The sequence below is a fragment of the Ctenopharyngodon idella genome, chromosome 14, assembly GCF_019924925.1.
Source record: "Ctenopharyngodon idella isolate HZGC_01 chromosome 14, HZGC01, whole genome shotgun sequence".
NCBI lineage: Eukaryota > Metazoa > Chordata > Actinopteri > Cypriniformes > Xenocyprididae > Ctenopharyngodon > Ctenopharyngodon idella.
Genome location: NC_067233.1, coordinates 14,752,063 through 14,769,239, shown reverse-complemented (window position 1 = coordinate 14,769,239; position 17,177 = coordinate 14,752,063). Strand labels below are relative to the sequence as shown.

General features: G+C 37.8%; 1 protein-coding gene across 4 annotated transcripts in view; it reads right to left on the bottom strand.

Annotated features, from left to right (window-relative positions):
• The window catches only part of atp8a1 (ATPase phospholipid transporting 8A1), a 148,746-nt gene extending 132,564 nt beyond the window's left edge, over positions 1–16,182 (bottom strand). For 2 of the 4 annotated variants that reach the window (XM_051918398.1, XM_051918397.1), the window contains exon 1: positions 14,671–14,809. In XM_051918398.1, the coding sequence (XP_051774358.1) occupies positions 14,671–14,725 (55 nt within the window). In that variant the 5' untranslated portion in view covers positions 14,726–14,809. Of the gene's footprint in view, positions 1–14,670; positions 14,810–15,863 lie in introns of those variants that run through there. The other 2 variants (XM_051918399.1, XM_051918400.1) reach the window with 2 other exon arrangements.
• Between the last annotated feature and the right edge of the window lie 995 nt (positions 16,183–17,177).

Sequence of the window (17,177 nt, the reverse complement as noted above, 5' to 3'; positions counted from 1 at the left end):
GAAATGAATCACTTCAGAATATCTGACAGCCGTCAAAATAAAAGTCCCTCTTCCAACAGACTGGCCAAACAGAAAAACCTATCGGCAGATGCCAGTATTTAAAAAATTCCAAAGATCGGCTGATCGGCAAAGATAGCAACAACATAGTAAGTCTGCAGATTAAGAGGGCTTCCCATCTGATCCAATGCACTATCACATTAAGGACAAAATCTTGTATAATTAATGACTGCAGTAGGAGCTGGGAGAAAGGAGGGTCATAAGCTCAGAGTGAGGAGACAGTGACTGATGCAGTGACTCTGTATTTCACACCCCTACTGAGAAAAACTGGAGAATGCAGAAAAGAACAATAATGTCATGGAGACACCACTAAAATGAATCTAAACGAGCCCAAACTCAGTGCAGCTGTTGTTAGGAGAACCAGAAAGCCCTCCTCTTGATCAAAAATGGAGAATGCTGTGGCTTCAATGGAGCAAGAAGTCAGTGCAATCTTGAATTTCTACACATGTTGAGGAAGCTACTTTGAATATATTTGGCTATAGGCTCTTTGGTCCAAACAAAAGGTTCCTATGAACTCTTTCAAGCCAGTTCAGAGCAAATACACAGGCCTTTATCTAAATATAAGAGGGCATTATTCTAGAGAGCATCAGCTCACTTGGCTGTAAAGCTGCTGGCGCAATCATATTGCTTAAGTATTACAATACCAAACAAAAAGACTGGCATGTTGGGAAAAAACTACTGCAATTTTCTATACGTGTATTATTAATACTGCACAGTAATCATAACAAAGCAGAATCAAAATCTTTTTGTTGAAACCCTTATACAGTTCCAGGAGGAGATTCCCGATATATCTAAAGTAATCTTGCATTTCACAGTGCAGAGAGAGAGTCTTTCATTGTATTCTGCTCCTTCCATTTCACATCTCTTTCCCTCTAGAGACAGTGATGCTCAGGCACAGTGTCTGACACACATTTCTCTACGTGATCTTCTCGTAGTATTCCCTCGTCGGCGCACTGCCTCCCTCTGCACTAATTTCATTAACTGCAGGCTAGTCACGCCTCGGCTACACAGACGCCAACAAACAGTCAGCCAGACAGACAGAAGAACAAGCTCCAGATCAGTCTCCTGATACTTCTTACTCTTCCTGTTTCAGCCATTTCTCCTTGTTTTACTGAATTTCCTTGCTTTCCATGTCACCCTCTCCCACTCACAAGAGCTGCATTTTGATCTTGATATTCTCTATATATATTTTTAGTCTGTTTTTCTATTTCCTTTCCATTAATAGTATTATTACTGCTAAAGAGTTATCTCTCAATATTTTTCAGCATTTTGACAATATTCAATTTATGCACCTGATATACATAACTATCATTAACACACTAATGTATTGCTCTAAAAATGGTGATTTTATATATATATAAAAATATATAAATATATTAGGCCACCACCAGCTTTGTTGTTTTATAAATGTTTTAATAACCATCCATATTTATTTTTCTATCTCTTTATTAAGATACAAACAGAACATACAGGAAATATGTTAAAAAAAATAAAAAAATAAATAAAAAATAAAAAAATCAGAACAAAATTACCTCTTTAAGCAGAAATCAGTATTTAGTGTGACCTTCTGGACTTCTTCCAGTTTCTCAAAGAAGAAACTCTGAGAAAGTTTTCTTGGCCTTTTCCATTCCATTTAAGTTCAAGAGAGTCAGGTTCCTGCTTTTGCTCAAGCATAAGGGGAGGTCACAAAATATTTGCCACTTTAGCCTATAGAAGCTGATTTTTCCCCCCTGTTTTTTTTTTAAATTCTGCATACAAATTTCCTGTATTTTCTGGTTATATTCTAAGAAAGAGAATGAGAAATAATTATATATGGTCATTATACTATTGCTAAAACAACATCTAATGGTGGCCTAAGACTTTTGCACTATACTAATATTATATATATATATATATATATATATATATATATCCCCCACACAAGGGGGGAATTTCCAGGAATGTCTTAGTGATAATACAAAAAAGTTGAATCTGTTTTATTCATTTAGAACTAAAACTTAAATACTATTTTTGCTTCTACTGTTTAAATCAGATAGTATAAAAACACTTGATGATAACCATGCCGACAAATGTTTAATTTAATACTGTCACAATATTTGCAATGTTGCACATCACCAGCAAAATCACTGTGAATATTATCATATATATTCAATATATCATCCAGCCCTAGATTAGCCAACAGGTCTGCTTTAGAGGTCACAGCCTATGGTTGCCATGAATATAACCAAAAGGGACGAGGGAATGAGAACAGGTGTGCCGACTGAGAGTCACCTCTCTCTGAAAGAAAGGAAGGAGAAACAACAGAAGAGAGAGAGAGGAAGAGAGAGCGATGACAAACTGTGAAAGACAAAGAGAGCAATAGCAAGTGAAAAAGGAAGCCTATGGGGAGGAAAAGAAAGAGAGCGGGAAAGAGAGTGAGTTAAAAGAGAGAACGAGAGGGAAGTGTCACCAGAGGGGAAGCCTCTGGGGGCAGGATCAATGGTAGCAGGAGCTGTAATGAGGTTGGAGGGAGGCCAGATTTCAGGATTATTGCTTGTGTCAGCCAACAGACAGGCAGCCAGAACAATGGCACTGGGGTCACACAATCCAAAGGGTTGCCCGCTGGAGGAAGAGGGGCACAGAGGCCCTATTCTTGACTTGGCACTCTCTGATATGGCCTGAAAGACTATTTGTGCGTGTTAGAGACTGGCCAAATGCAGTGGGAAAGAAAGACAGCAAAAGGGAGACAAAATGTGTGTCATTCTTCCTTTGGCACACAGAGACATTTCCCTCCCGAAAAAAAAAAGATTAAGAAAACATGTTGATAGCATCACTTCCCAACGGCAATGCCTTATTGTGACATTCTGTCATGAATGATTTCAAAACTCTTCTATTTAGATATTGGCACACGTTTGCCACATGACAACATTACATTTGTTTTTGATACATGGATGAACATATAAAAAGTGAATATCATGTCCTAAAAGACAAAGTTCATCCATAAATGACAGTTCAGCCTGAAAATCAGCTGTTATTGAGTCTATTGCGCTGAAAGTTTGCCACCATTTTATTTTATTTTTAGTCTGTTTTATTGACCAGGATAGTACAGATATGACATGATGAGAAGAGGAACAGGGGATGAGATCAAAACTGGTGATTATTTTTCACTACTGCAAATAAAAATAATTATAACGCATTCAATTTTTTACATGGAATACAAAGGGGGTTTGCTGAATGTCCTGGTCTTTACCATACAATCAAAGTGAATAGGGACAGGTCTGTCTAGCCTTGAAAATAGACAAATATAAAAGTAGTCCATCTGACTTGAATAATGATTTTGAATGCATAATATTTTTACCATATTGATTACTGTCTAATACCACAGTTGATATTGTATTTAATAATTACGTATGCTCATTTCCCCTATTTTTACATTTAAGTTACCATTGCTGTCATCTAATGCTCACTTAAACTTAAAAGGGGTCATGAACTACATCGTTTTATAATATTTCCTAGCGTGCACTTATAATGTCAGTATGCTTTTTACATCAAAACTGTCAATTTAGAAATAAAAGGCATTTTTAAGGGCGTGTCTGCTTTGAGAATTCAGTGTAAACGCCCACTGCTGCGATTGGCTAACATCTTTTAATTTGAAATAGCTAAGTATTACTCTCTCAAAAACTTTTAGCACGTTTTTACTATTACAGCTCTCAAGGTTAACTAATCATGAAAAGTGTTGATTATAGCATTACATTTAGATCTATGGCATTATATTTAGATCGTGGCATGAAAGGTTGCAGTGATGAACATTGTAGCCGATCACAGACATGTTGTTCAGCGCATGAAAGCAGTGATCTCGTCATTGTAACTCAATTTCTGCAATAGTGCAACAATGTAACTGATGTAAGAGATTCGTTGAATAAAATGGGAGTTTTGGCACGAGTCCAGAACTTAGTCATTGATAAACTCACGCTGTTTGATTGACAGCTCCAGCGATTGCAAAGGGAGCGTTCTTTGATCGCGTTCTATATATAATTTAATCATCCTTTAAATAACAGATTATTTTTATCCTACTAAGAGAAACAATGTGAAGTTGACCGTTTAGTCACTGGTTTGATTTACTGACACATACAGTAGACAAAGAACATCTGACTGTACATGAACCATAACATATCGATCAGGCATTAGAATTAACACAGTTACTTACATGTTGTTGCATTACTGTCGAAGTCTATATTGTAAAAGTCTGTTTGCAAAGCCTGCGCCAAAATGTGACTGATTTACCAAAGAATCACAGTAAAATGTACCAAATACAAATAAATAATGCTGAACTGAGACATTCACATTGTTGAAAATAAATAACCATATTTGTAGCATTAGGATCCTTTGAAAGGTAATGTAATTTTTAGTCCTGTATCGCTCTTCTCTCCTCGTCACTAACATGCCGGTGGGCAGGGCTAACATTGCAATGATGAAGTAGGGGTTGATTTCTTCTGCGGAGGCGGTGTCTCACCTATCCATGTCATAGACAGGCACATTCCGGGACGATTTGTTTGCTTGGCGAAGCTTTTATTGGACTAACAAGGAAGTTTTCAGTTCTGAAACTTACAGGATATTCTTATAGTACAATGACCTCATATATCATAAGCTCAAGGAAAAGTTGATTTCTCAATACATATGGCACATGAGCTGACCACAATCAACCTCAAATACTATTTAGACAAAGCAGCCTATAAAATTGATTCACAATAAGTCATTCCGTACATACACAATGCATCTTTTATAATTGCGTCGGGCCTCTCTTCCGATCTTGCAGCTTTGACTCTTGTTTGCGTGTATCTGTTGAAAGGGGGTTTGACTTTCGAAGGATTACAGAGGCGTTGCTGTCAACACCAGTGATATTAAATGGATGCAGTGGCATTATGACAGAAACAACAGAGAATTCCATTACCATACATGACCTGTTTGGCGCTCTAATCACTCAAGGCGTGAAAAAAGACATATCCTGGCAGGCCGGGGAGCTGACAGGGGGGGGCGAGGCGACATCTGTTGAAATGAATGACACAAGGCCATGTCTCATCCAGCACATAAACACACCAACACGACAGAGAAACAGAGAGAGAGAGGAAAACAGCAAATCCATGGCTTGATGTTGGTAGTTCAATGCAAGCCGGCATGTATTGATTGAGTCCTCAAGGGTGATGGGCTAAAATCGCTGCTTTCTATCACTGGTTTCTCAGAGGCTTTTATAACAGGCTGTGAAATTGGGCTACTAGATCACAAATACACCCAGAACACCTGCAATGAAGAGTTTTTTCCCAGTAAAGAACTACAATGCCTATGATTACTGTAATCTGACATCCCAGACCTCTATGATTCAATTCAATTCACATTTAGGGTGGTTTCACACTTGCTTCGATTTCTTAGTCTGAACCAGAGTTCGATTGCTCCCCCTCCCCCGTGTTCACATTATATTATTTGGGTTCAAACCGCGATGCATTCGCGTCAAAGCAGCAGCAGTAAAGCCAGCGTAGGAAAAGGTGGCAAAATGGATAGCATTGCTCACCTCACTTTTATATTTTTGTTTTTGAACCGTTGGTTTTGTTTTCAAAGCTTCAGTACACAACTGCACTTGTATCTATCTGCCGCAAATACCGCAAATGTTTACAAGAATGCTGAAGGTGAGCAGAAATTAGATATACAGCTCTCTGCTTGCACTGCGGCAGTCATGCTCATCAGGAAAGTGAATGAAACGCACACAAACACATTTTTATCAAAATCATACATCATTAACAACAGTTCACTTCCATGATTTAGTGTGATTGCGTTCATATCAGCAGCGAACTGTGCAGAAGTTTACATGAACCGTACCCCAAACTACCCTTTTAAGCAAAACTCGTTTACATCATCCAAACGAACCGAACTCTGGCTTCAATCGAACCCGGGTGTGCACCAAAAGTGCTAGGGTGAAAGCACCCTTATTTGTTTAGCGCTTTTCACAATATTGTTTCAAAGCAGCTTTACAGAAAATGCATGTGTCTACAATACATTACAATTTACAATGATCTGTTATCAGATGTGACTGTGTCCAAGTAATGTCCATATTTCAGAAATGTACAGTTCTAAGATAATACAAAGCACAGTGTTAGCTAACATATTGTATTAATTTTAGGCAGAAACAATGAGCTCATTGAAGAAATTATTAACATTCTGAACATGTTCTAAACATAATGATTGCAATATATAGAAATTTAGCATTGGTGCATGTTGATTCAGAGTTTGCATCATATGAAGTCCATGATGACTGGCTTATTTATTAAAAATAAGCTTAGAAGAAAACTTAGAAGAAACAATTAAATCTGTGATCACATTCACAGCAGCAGAATACGGCTGTCAGTCCTGTATTTAATTCCGTACAGCTACGTTCACACACAGTTAGGTTATTTGCAAAAGTGATAACCACGGTGCACTGCACAAAACGCATCTTTACCGCGTGTTGTGGGGTTTCATGCGTGGTTTCGGTAACTTACAGCGACGGAGATACAGGGGTTTTAGATCCAGTCACTGTTCTCCACTGGAGCAGTCAGTTTCTTCTTTTTCTTGAAATATTGAATCAAATTCAATACTAGATCCCTATTTTAATTTATATTTTCATTCATACAATTTCAGTCCTAATAAACTATCAAATAGGCATTTTAAAGGCATTTTAAAGCTTCAATGAGGCATCATACTGGACAAAAAGTACACTATGATGAACAAGCTATATCGGTTCTAATTCAAGTTTCTAATTTCCTTCTCTCTTAAAAACATTCTTTGAATGATTTGCAATCAAGTTAAAAGAATTTAAATTTTGACCTAGACTTTCATCAAAAATTCTCTGAAATACTTATCTGACATAGTGCTTTGCAGAAAAACAGAAGTTTAAAAAGAAAAGAAAAAAAAAGGAAATTTAGCACACTACAAAGTTGGCGGCAATCTAATTTCAATGTGTCAGTTCAGGTGTCAATATCAAAATTACAACAGCTGACAATGTACCAATATTTTTAGCTTTAAATAAGAGACATGGATGCCAGTTTAATCTTAAAAGTTTGGGTTCAGCAAAATTCTTTCAAGTTTCAGTCATATAAGGCTCCATTTATTTGTTATGGCCATTACTCCAGTCTTCAGTGCTGGAAATCATTCTGATATGCTGATTTGCTGTTCAAAAATCATTTCTTACACTTTTTCTAAACAGTTTCAGCTTTAAATTATGGTGGAAACCATGATACATTTTTCAGGATTCATCGATGAATAGAAAGTTAATTTATTTCAAATTCTTCTTTAATTTCATTCTTGCTGAATAAAAGCAAAGTTATAAAAAAACAAATAAAACAAGATCTCGTACTGACCCAAATCTTTGAATAGTAGCGTATATTATCTACCAAACATATATTGTTAATTTAATTAAATAACTAATTCTGGTAAGCACCCAGAAGAGGAGTGAAAAAAGCACCACATTGAAACACTGTACATTTCACCAGAACAGTAAGAAAGAGACATAAGCTGCTACAGCTCCATCAGCCATTTGGTTAGCAGGAGGGGGCTGAAGCACGCCAGGTAATACCGTCGGGATGCCCCTGGAAAAGTGACCTGGCTTAAAGTTAATCGGAGTGAAGGACACTAAGATGCTCATGGCTGCTTAATTAGTTAAAGAGATAGTAATTTGTTTTCCCAAGAAAGAGGGATGGTGTAATGAGGACATATGAGTGACATTTGGTCCTGCCATGTGCATTAGTACCAAATCTGTCTTGATGTATTCTTCTCAATACGTGCGGATGAATAGTTAAAAAGTCATCTGTACGGATGGGTGACAAAGTGCATGTGTGTGCACAATGTGCTTGCTTCCAACATTAAAGGGGTGGTTCATTGCGATTTCACTTTGTTAACTTTAGTTAGTGTGTAATGTTGCTGCTTGAGCATAAACAGTATCTGCAAAGTTACAGCGCTGAAGGTTCAATGCAAACAGAGTTATTGTCTTTTAAAGTTATGGCAATTTAATGCGACCGGTTTGGACTACAACGAGCTTCTTCCCGGGTTGGTGACATCATAAACCCTGCAAAACACTGCCCCCGGGAACACACAAAAAAGCGGGCGAGGCCACATCGCGCGGCATATGGAAGCGGAAGAGTTGTCTGCGTGCGATGCGACGCGCCAAAAGATAATAGAACCCATTATAATCAGTGATATTACACTGGATGCGGCGCGGAAGACAGCTTTCAGAATCTACACAAGTTCAATGCTGGATTTGCACCAAGGCTATTACTGAAAGATGAAGCAGTTCCCACTTTAAAAGCAGAAGCTGCTGTTTATGGGCCCCAAACTGCATGTAAGTTTTACTGTTTGTCTTTTAAATGTATTATGTTGTTATTTTTGGTTGCATCAAGGACGTAAACAAAGACCAACGCATTTTTGCTTTGCTAGCCAGTTAGCTAAATTCTACTGCATACTTCTCCAACAAACTTCTATGTTCATAGACAAACAGTTGTTCATGCTATAAATTAAACGATACCTTTACAAAAATGCTACTACTCAGTCATGTATTCGGCTACAATAAAGCTTTAATCAGGATAAAACCGTATATTGAAAGCTAACAAACAGCAGTAACATTTACAAGTGACAGCATATCTAAACACTTTGACACTAATGCAAACGGAAATAAACGTCCTTTTAAAAACCGTGCTTGCAGAGGTTCTGCTTGACCCTTTTCATCATTACTGCTATCTGGGTCTGATTCGGGCTCAATTTGATAATATAGACGCCATTATTTACATTTCAACCGAAGCACATGTAACAACGAATGGTAAGGGGCGTGTCGTTTCCGGATGCTTCAGCGAATCACAATACACTGGGCCAGCTAACCAATCTGACAGCGGTGTAGAATAAAGGTGAACTATATGAAAAATACAGCATTTTTTAAAAAACTAAGCATTAAGACATGTTAAACTGCGCCCCATAAACACAATCAAGCCTAGAAGAGAGGAAAAAAAAAAAAAAAAAAAAACTGTGAACCACCCCTTTAATAAATCCATATGACTGATTCAAATAAGGCATCTCCCACCATCTGCATCATTCATCTAGACTGGATTAATATTTAATAGCACACACTCTATAATATGTATTCATGAAGCCACATCCTCGTGTTGAAAGAATTTAACTGCTTCACGAACAGAGCAGATAATATGACTACATCAGATATGAGCATCCACAGCTGAATTAACTAGGGTCGAGCAGAAATGAAGAACCAACTTCAATATCCATCCTAGACCAGCGAGAGCAAGACGACTGAATAATGATTAAGACCCAGAATCCCTCTCCCCGCTCACTCTGTCCCCTTGAGGCTGAGCTGAAACTAACTAGGACTGTCTGAGGGAAGGGAGGAGGGGCGGGAAAATGAAGGATTAACATGGTGATCAGTAAAGAGAGAGGAAGAGACACAAGGCTGGACGGATTCATGAATGATGAAGCATATTTCATGCACCATGTGTACAATCCATTCATAAAAAATAAAAATAAAAAATATAACACAATAGAGATGATTGAGCGTGCACACACACACACACACACACACACACACACACACACACACACACACACAATTACTTAGTTTTGAACACCCAAAATGCAAACAAAATCAGCACTACTATGGCTGTCACTAACAATTATTTTTGTAATCGAGTAATCTGTCGATTTTTATTGACGACTAATCGATAGGGATGCACCGATACCATTTTTTAAGGACCGAGTACGAGTAACGATACTTTTTTTTCTAGTACTCGCAGATACTGATACCTACAGTTTTCCAAGCACAACACAGTGAGACTAATGAATGTAGGACAGCTTCTTCATTATTACTCTAATGAAAAAAGTAATAATTTTTATGTGCTTGTCACAAACTTAAAGAACAAAAATTTCACAGTGTCCAATAACCTTCAAAGGGCATAATTACCAATATATATATAATTGTTGTTATATAAAAAGAACTTTACAAACAAATTACAAACAATACAACAAATACTATAGAGATACAAATTTTAAAAAAACTTGTTTTTCAGATACAGTAGGTTTATTTACCATGTATACATTTAATTAACATATTTTGTTGTTTTATTAACATTAATGACAAAATATAGGCTACGGTCCCTTTAAGACCGAATCCATGGATACTGACACATATCCTGTTTTCACCCAAATGTTTACATCCACTTAAGCCATAACTGACTGTATTTACGTGAGATACTCCACACGATGGACATTTTGACAACTATGTGTGCATTTGACCATTCAGGCGCAAGGAGAACTGATCACGCACTGTCTGAGAGAACTGGGATCGCGCGAAAGAAAGAGAGCGCTTCTGGTCTGTGTCATTCAGCGCGATTCCGCCTATCCCGCCTTCACTAATCGATAACGAATTGTGATTGAGAGCATGCAGTTCGCAATGTGTGTGTTGTCATCATTAATTTTGAAGTATTTCCAAACCTCTGAGGCTGACATTGTTTCTGCTGCTGCCGCCGGTGTCTCTGTGCACGGACAATTCTGTCAGTTACGTCACGTGAGGTATCGGTCTTTGGTATCGGGGGTGTTTTTACCCCCGAGTACGAGTACAAGTACAAGTACAAGTACAAGTACATGAGCTTGGTATCAGGCCCGATACCGATACTGGTATCGGTGCATCCCTACTAATCGAGTAATCGGATATTTTTAAATATAGGCAACAATAGCCTTTAAAATGTCTTAAAATACATATATAATAAGAATGAGGCAATAATATTTGGTTCAAATAAAGTATCAAAAATCATATGGTTTTATAGAACACTGTTTATATTATGTATATCATTATGTATTTTAACAATATACATAATATAAACAGTGTTCTATAAAACCATATGATTTTTGATACTTTATTTGAACCAAATATTATTGCCTCATTCTTATTATATATGTATTTTAAGTACATATGTATTGTTAAATATGTATTGTTGTTTTTCACAATCACTAGGCACTTATGTACATTATGTATAACAAATGCCTCTGCAGGCATTTGTTATAATACATAATGTACATAAGTGCCTAGTGATTGTGAAAAACAACAACAACAACAACAACAAAAAAACACTTGTTTAATATTGGCCAAAGAACATTTCATACTTTCACTTAATCTTTAATATTTGACCACTTCTTTACGGTAGAAATGCTACAACCACTGTAATTTCTTGAACTTTCTTCAACACGGGTAAATTGTAATTGGGGATTTTTTTTAAATCGAGTGCTCAAATTTAATTGAGGAATCGTGACAGCCCTAATCACTACTTAACAAATGGCCAAACGTTTAATCTTAGTGTGCCATAATCAGGCAAACAAGGAATCGGTGCCAGCAGAACTACGCTGAAAGCTCTGCAGAACATTTTTTGCCCATACAGTGAAAGTCAATGGGGTCCAAAACAACAAACACTTTCATTGTATAGATAATATGTACTATCATATACATACACTATCGTGGGTGAACCATCCCTTCACGTATTGAATGCATGTTTCTTCTAGAAAGTCAATGTCTTATTATTTAGAAAGACTAACTGCACATGGCTTGATCATTTTAAAGTTTCAAACATTTTAACTGGTGAGAAACGAAAAGCAAGATTTTCTAATTAAAGCTAATGACAAAACACGGTAGGCGGTAGTGGTTAACACAAATTGATTGGCAAAGTGCGTAGGTTTAATTGTGACTTCAACATCTCTATTACGTCACAGTTCATCACATAGCACCAACACATCTGTAGCTAACAAAAACTTAACACTGCATCCTCCGTAATGATTTGCATGGCCATTAAGCCATTACATTTGAGACAACAAACCAATAAAGTCAATGATCACAGTATATGGCTATTTCAAATACAGTGACATACACTGCTTTCATTACTTTGAGTGTAAATTGTCAATACGCTGTGGCTATTTCAGGCCTCTTGAAGAAGGGATCAATCATTAGAGGTACTGACAGATCTGACACATCCATCTTTAAATGTGTCAGGGTAAAAATAGCAAACCAGCGGCTTTGTGAAACACGCTGTCTGTGGGGCAAAGATGTGACTGTCTGAGACCAACTCTACAGCCCATTATCTGCACAAATTATGAACACAGCCTAAAGAGGCATACACACACAGACAGAAGTATACAGGGTAATGAAAGGAATTTAGTTTTGTCCTTCCTTCTTAGACTTGCTTCACACTAATATTCCTACTTTAAAGGATTAGTTCACCCAAAAATGAAAATTCTGTCATTATTGTTGCTTAACACCCGTAAGACCTTCGTTCATCTTCAGAACACAAATTAAGATATTTTTGATGAAATCTGAGAGGTATATGTCTCATCCATAGACAGCAATATAATCACCACTTTCAAGGTCCAAAAAGGTACTAAAGACATTGTTAAAATAATCTATGTGACTGCAGTGGATCAACTGTAATGTTATGAAGCGACGAGAATACTTTTTGTGCGCAAAAACAAAACAAAAATAACTTTATTCAACAATATCTTCTCTTCTGTGTCATTCTCGTATGCTGTTTACGTTCAGCACTTCCAGGTTCTACATCAGAACGCCGGCTCAGTATCGGTCGACGTTGTTTACGCGAGCAGAACAAAGCATTGTGCGTGATGCTGATGCAGGAGCCGGTCATACCTTTCGGATTTCATCAAAAATATCTTAATTTGTGTTCCAAAGATGAACGAAGGTCTTACGGGTGTGGAACAACATGTGGGTGAGTAATTAATGACAGAATTTTCATTTTTGGGTGAACTAACCCTTTAAGTATAAATACAATTACAAACCATAGACGGGTTGCACATGAATTCCTCATGTTTGTCCCAAAAAAAGAAACTGTAGAATCTCAAACAAATGTCCAATATTAAAGGTGAAATGTGAAGTTATTTATTCCATATGAAATTTAGAGATACAATTTATTGGTACATCATTGTTTAGATTTTTAATTTACACTACATTTGCCATCTTCTAACAATCAAGGTTAATCTTTCAAATCACTGAAAAGCAATAACACCGTTAAATGTAGCAAATCTCAAAATAAACATCCATGTTTGACACTATACATGTTAATCTTGTGATGCCTAAATCCAGTTGTATCATTTAAAACTACTGATTTTTTATTTATTCAGACAAAACAGTGCAAAGTTTTAAAACTGGCCATTTATCAGCGATAAATGATCAGCTTATCAGTATTGGACATTATTGGTATTATACGTGGATCCCCTGTTAAAACAGCATGACCTAAGTAAGGTAGGGGCAGTATTAGTATTAGCTACATACTTCACCTTTAAAAAGCCTGTCTTGTCTAACTAGAGGAAAAATGTTGCAGCTGCACTGCAGATACTGGGTAGGCTGGACCATAAAAAAAGATCTCTAGAAAGGAGTTTGATCAAACCATTATAAAAAAAAAAAAAAATTCTGAGGTCTCCAGCAGGCCTGCCCACTCCCATTGGTGTGGACTTCACTCTGTGATCTTTGCATCCAATCCGAGAATCGTGCCACCTCCGCTTACCGACCGCTACGCAGATAAGGCTGCTTTGGCAACTGCCCCAGCCTGGTCTGGCGAGAGCTCTGATGTACCCAAAGCAAACAGACACATGGAGGCTGAGGAGGAGGTGAAGATGGAGTAGGAGGGAGGGTGAAGCTGAAAGTTGTTAGACAGGTTATGAGCGGCTCGGGCCGATGTTCTGCCAAGGTCCCACCCTGCCCTGCCGCGCCACGAGCCAGCCTGATGCACTGCAGTGATTACAAAAAAAAAAAAAACAACAACGACAAAAACATGCACACATTGTGCCACACAGCAAGGTCTGTGGAGAAAGTGAAAACGCAGCAATAAGTAATGCATTTCAAAACAGGTCTCCTGCTTTCATTTAAAATGGTACAGTGTAGGTCATAGGCCTGATCGGACATGAAGGCTTATTGATTGCTCAAGTGCTGGGAAGTGCTTGCACTGACGAACAGGATACTTTTCAAACGCGGTAAATGTAGCAGCAGGAGGCATGGCATGCTCCAAAACCAAGGTTAAAACCAGCCATTCACTTTTTAAACTGAAAAATGATGAGAGCTGTTAACTGTCTTACAGATTGTATTTTCACCAGCACTAGTGAAAAGAGTGCAATCAGCCCAAGTTGAAGCCTCTTAAATTATTAAAGTATATGGCCTCTATTCCATCTCCTTCAAACTGTAGTGATTGCACAAGACTATGACAAATCCAGCATAACAGGATGCATTGCAGATATATTCTTTCCCAACCTAATTTTCCCCAAGTATCAATAAGTCAGTGGCACAAGGAAGTGAAATTGTTCAAATACACTGACATTTAGTAAACACCATTTCTGGTCAGCCTTTTGACTGCAAATCAAACTCGGATACATGCCATCTTGACAAGGGAGGTTACTGGAAGCATGACATTTTATCCAAGATGCAGACAGACAAACATGAGAGACAGAGACAGGTCTGATCATTATACATCAGACAAAGAGCATTGCCCTTACACACCTATTCAAATCTCCATTGTTAAAAAACAAATTAAACAAATACATGAGAGAAAGTCTCCGCCATACCCAAATACTGCAGGTGAAGCACATCGGAGCAAGCAACTTGCTGATCCCCATTCATATTCCGTTCACTTCAGTCTTTCCCTTTCAAAGTGCGAGAGTGCTGTCCTGCCTTGCGAGAATGACTAAAACACGAGCCAATAGAATTTGAGCGCGAGCTGTGAGGGAGCAAATCATTGATTAGACCCTTTGAACAAACACGCCCTCATCAATGAACGAGTCGGTGTTTTTAATCTGAACGAGATTCGGAATGGCACTGAACGTCGCATTCGTGAATTAACTAAACTAAATATATACAACGCAAATTTCAATGCAGTTGTCTTTTTATATAGTTAGATTAGAATGGTTTTACAATTTTACTAAAATATAAAGGTCGCTCGTAAATGACTCGGTTGAGTGAATAATTTAGTGATTCAATACAAAAGCATCACTTGACTCCACCTACTGGAGTAAAACTTGCAGAAAGGATCACACGAGATTCAAAAGAATCGAAGTGATGAATCCTTTTAGTTAATGATTCAAAAGATTCGAAACACAGGAACCAAAAACCAAAATCCCCACCACTTGAATCTATTTAAAGACAAATGAACTTGACATTTGATGTTGTGAACATAAGTCTTGTATGGACTAAGAGAGCATCATATTCAATAGAGAAATTAACATCCAAAGCAGGACCAGAGAGCGAAAATAGTTCATCACAGCAAAACACAACTAATCTGACATGAAACACCGTTAAGTTACAAACGAGTCCAGGCCCACTTCTTATAACCAACTAAAACACAAATAATATAACGTTACATAATATAATAACTTTATAATTACACACACCCTGAACTGCTTACACATTAGCCATTACTTCATCCTATTCGTTACATTAAGGAAGGGAGGATGTCAACAAAAATGTAACGTTAAGTGAATACATAACGTTAGCCGATCACAGTCCTAATATTAAATAAACCATGTGTAAATGTCCTAAGTAACCATTATGCATCTGACATTCACAAAAAGCTGCCACTGCCTTAAAAAAACAATTGTGAAAGAACTTATTTGTAACCTAGAATCATGCAATTAAGCCCAATGCAATCTTCAGTAAGTGCTCTCGCAACAGTTGTCGAGCACGAGAAAGATTGTGCACTTGTCACGAAACTCAAGAAGACAGGTACAGATTGACACAGATTCCCGGTAAAAACGTGCTTTACCTTCAACACGGGAACGGAGATCCGACATAGTTCTCTGAACGGGCGGCATCGGTCCACCTGTCAACTGAACGTTTAAAACTCCGCGTTGCGTTTCTCTTCACCCGTCTAGAGATTTTAAGCGCCGGTGACCGTCACCAAAGTAGCTTCCCCCACTCCCGTGACCGGTAACCATTTATTTAGGGTTAGGATTCATGTTGTTGTTGATGAACAGCGACAGTTCCGCACTCTATAACGGGCTCCAGCATCAGCGCGCGCAGCTGAAGGCGAAATCTCTCCAGCACTAGCAAGAATCGATAAGCGCTTGAAACACTGAATGTGAGCGAGCTCTGCCGCTTCACAAATTGGACCGTGCCAACTAAGAGCGCAGAGGGGGGTCGAGTCGAAATAACGCCTGCAAGCTGGTCGTTCTCACTATGAAAATCATAAATGTCTAACATAAACGATATTTCGTTAATGCCAAATAAAACCAGGTCTCCATATATACGTGTATGATTTGTACTATGCGAAATAAAAACTGAACCAAAATATTGTCCCCTAATATGATCTCAGTGTGGAAAGGTCTTCAGGAGATTCCCTGCTGCAGTTACTCTCATTGTTTCGAAGGGGGATTGCAGAGACAATGACAGCCAGCTATTTCTTTATTTTAGGCCCTGAAGCTATCACGACTCTCCAATTGCCTCCCATATTACCTTTCAGCCGGAAAACATTATGGGTTTGCTGATATGCTGGGGGTTTGCTCTCAACAAGCCACATGTTGATGGACAGAATTCTCTATTCGTGCTTCTTCATGTTCCCCAGGCCTACTGGTTTTGATATTATTGCTGATGTTATAATTAGATAAATTAATAAAATCAAATGAATAAATAAAGAACATCACTCAAATGGTTACAATTTTTATAAACATATTAACATATTGCCTAAATATCTGAATAAGGCATCCACATCCACTGTGTTATCTTAATATAGTTTCTTTTATTGCAGAGACACTGGATTGTATTAATATTATAAGATTTCAACCCACAAATGATATTTTGTGATATTTTGACCCACAAATAATAATATTTCTTGCCCTTTTTCCAAAGGTTTTTGGGCTTTCTCTCAGACAAGTCAGCATCCACCCGCCTTCACAGATTTGGGTCTATTGCTCCTGAGGTTGCCTAGCAACAGTGACAAGATGCCTGCCTCTTTGATTATGTTTGCGGTGGTTTTATCTTTGAGCGCATATCAGTCTAATAATGACTCACCCTCTCAATAGACACATGCTCTCTCATTCACAGACAGATATAAATAGATCAGTCTTTTTTTTATATGAAT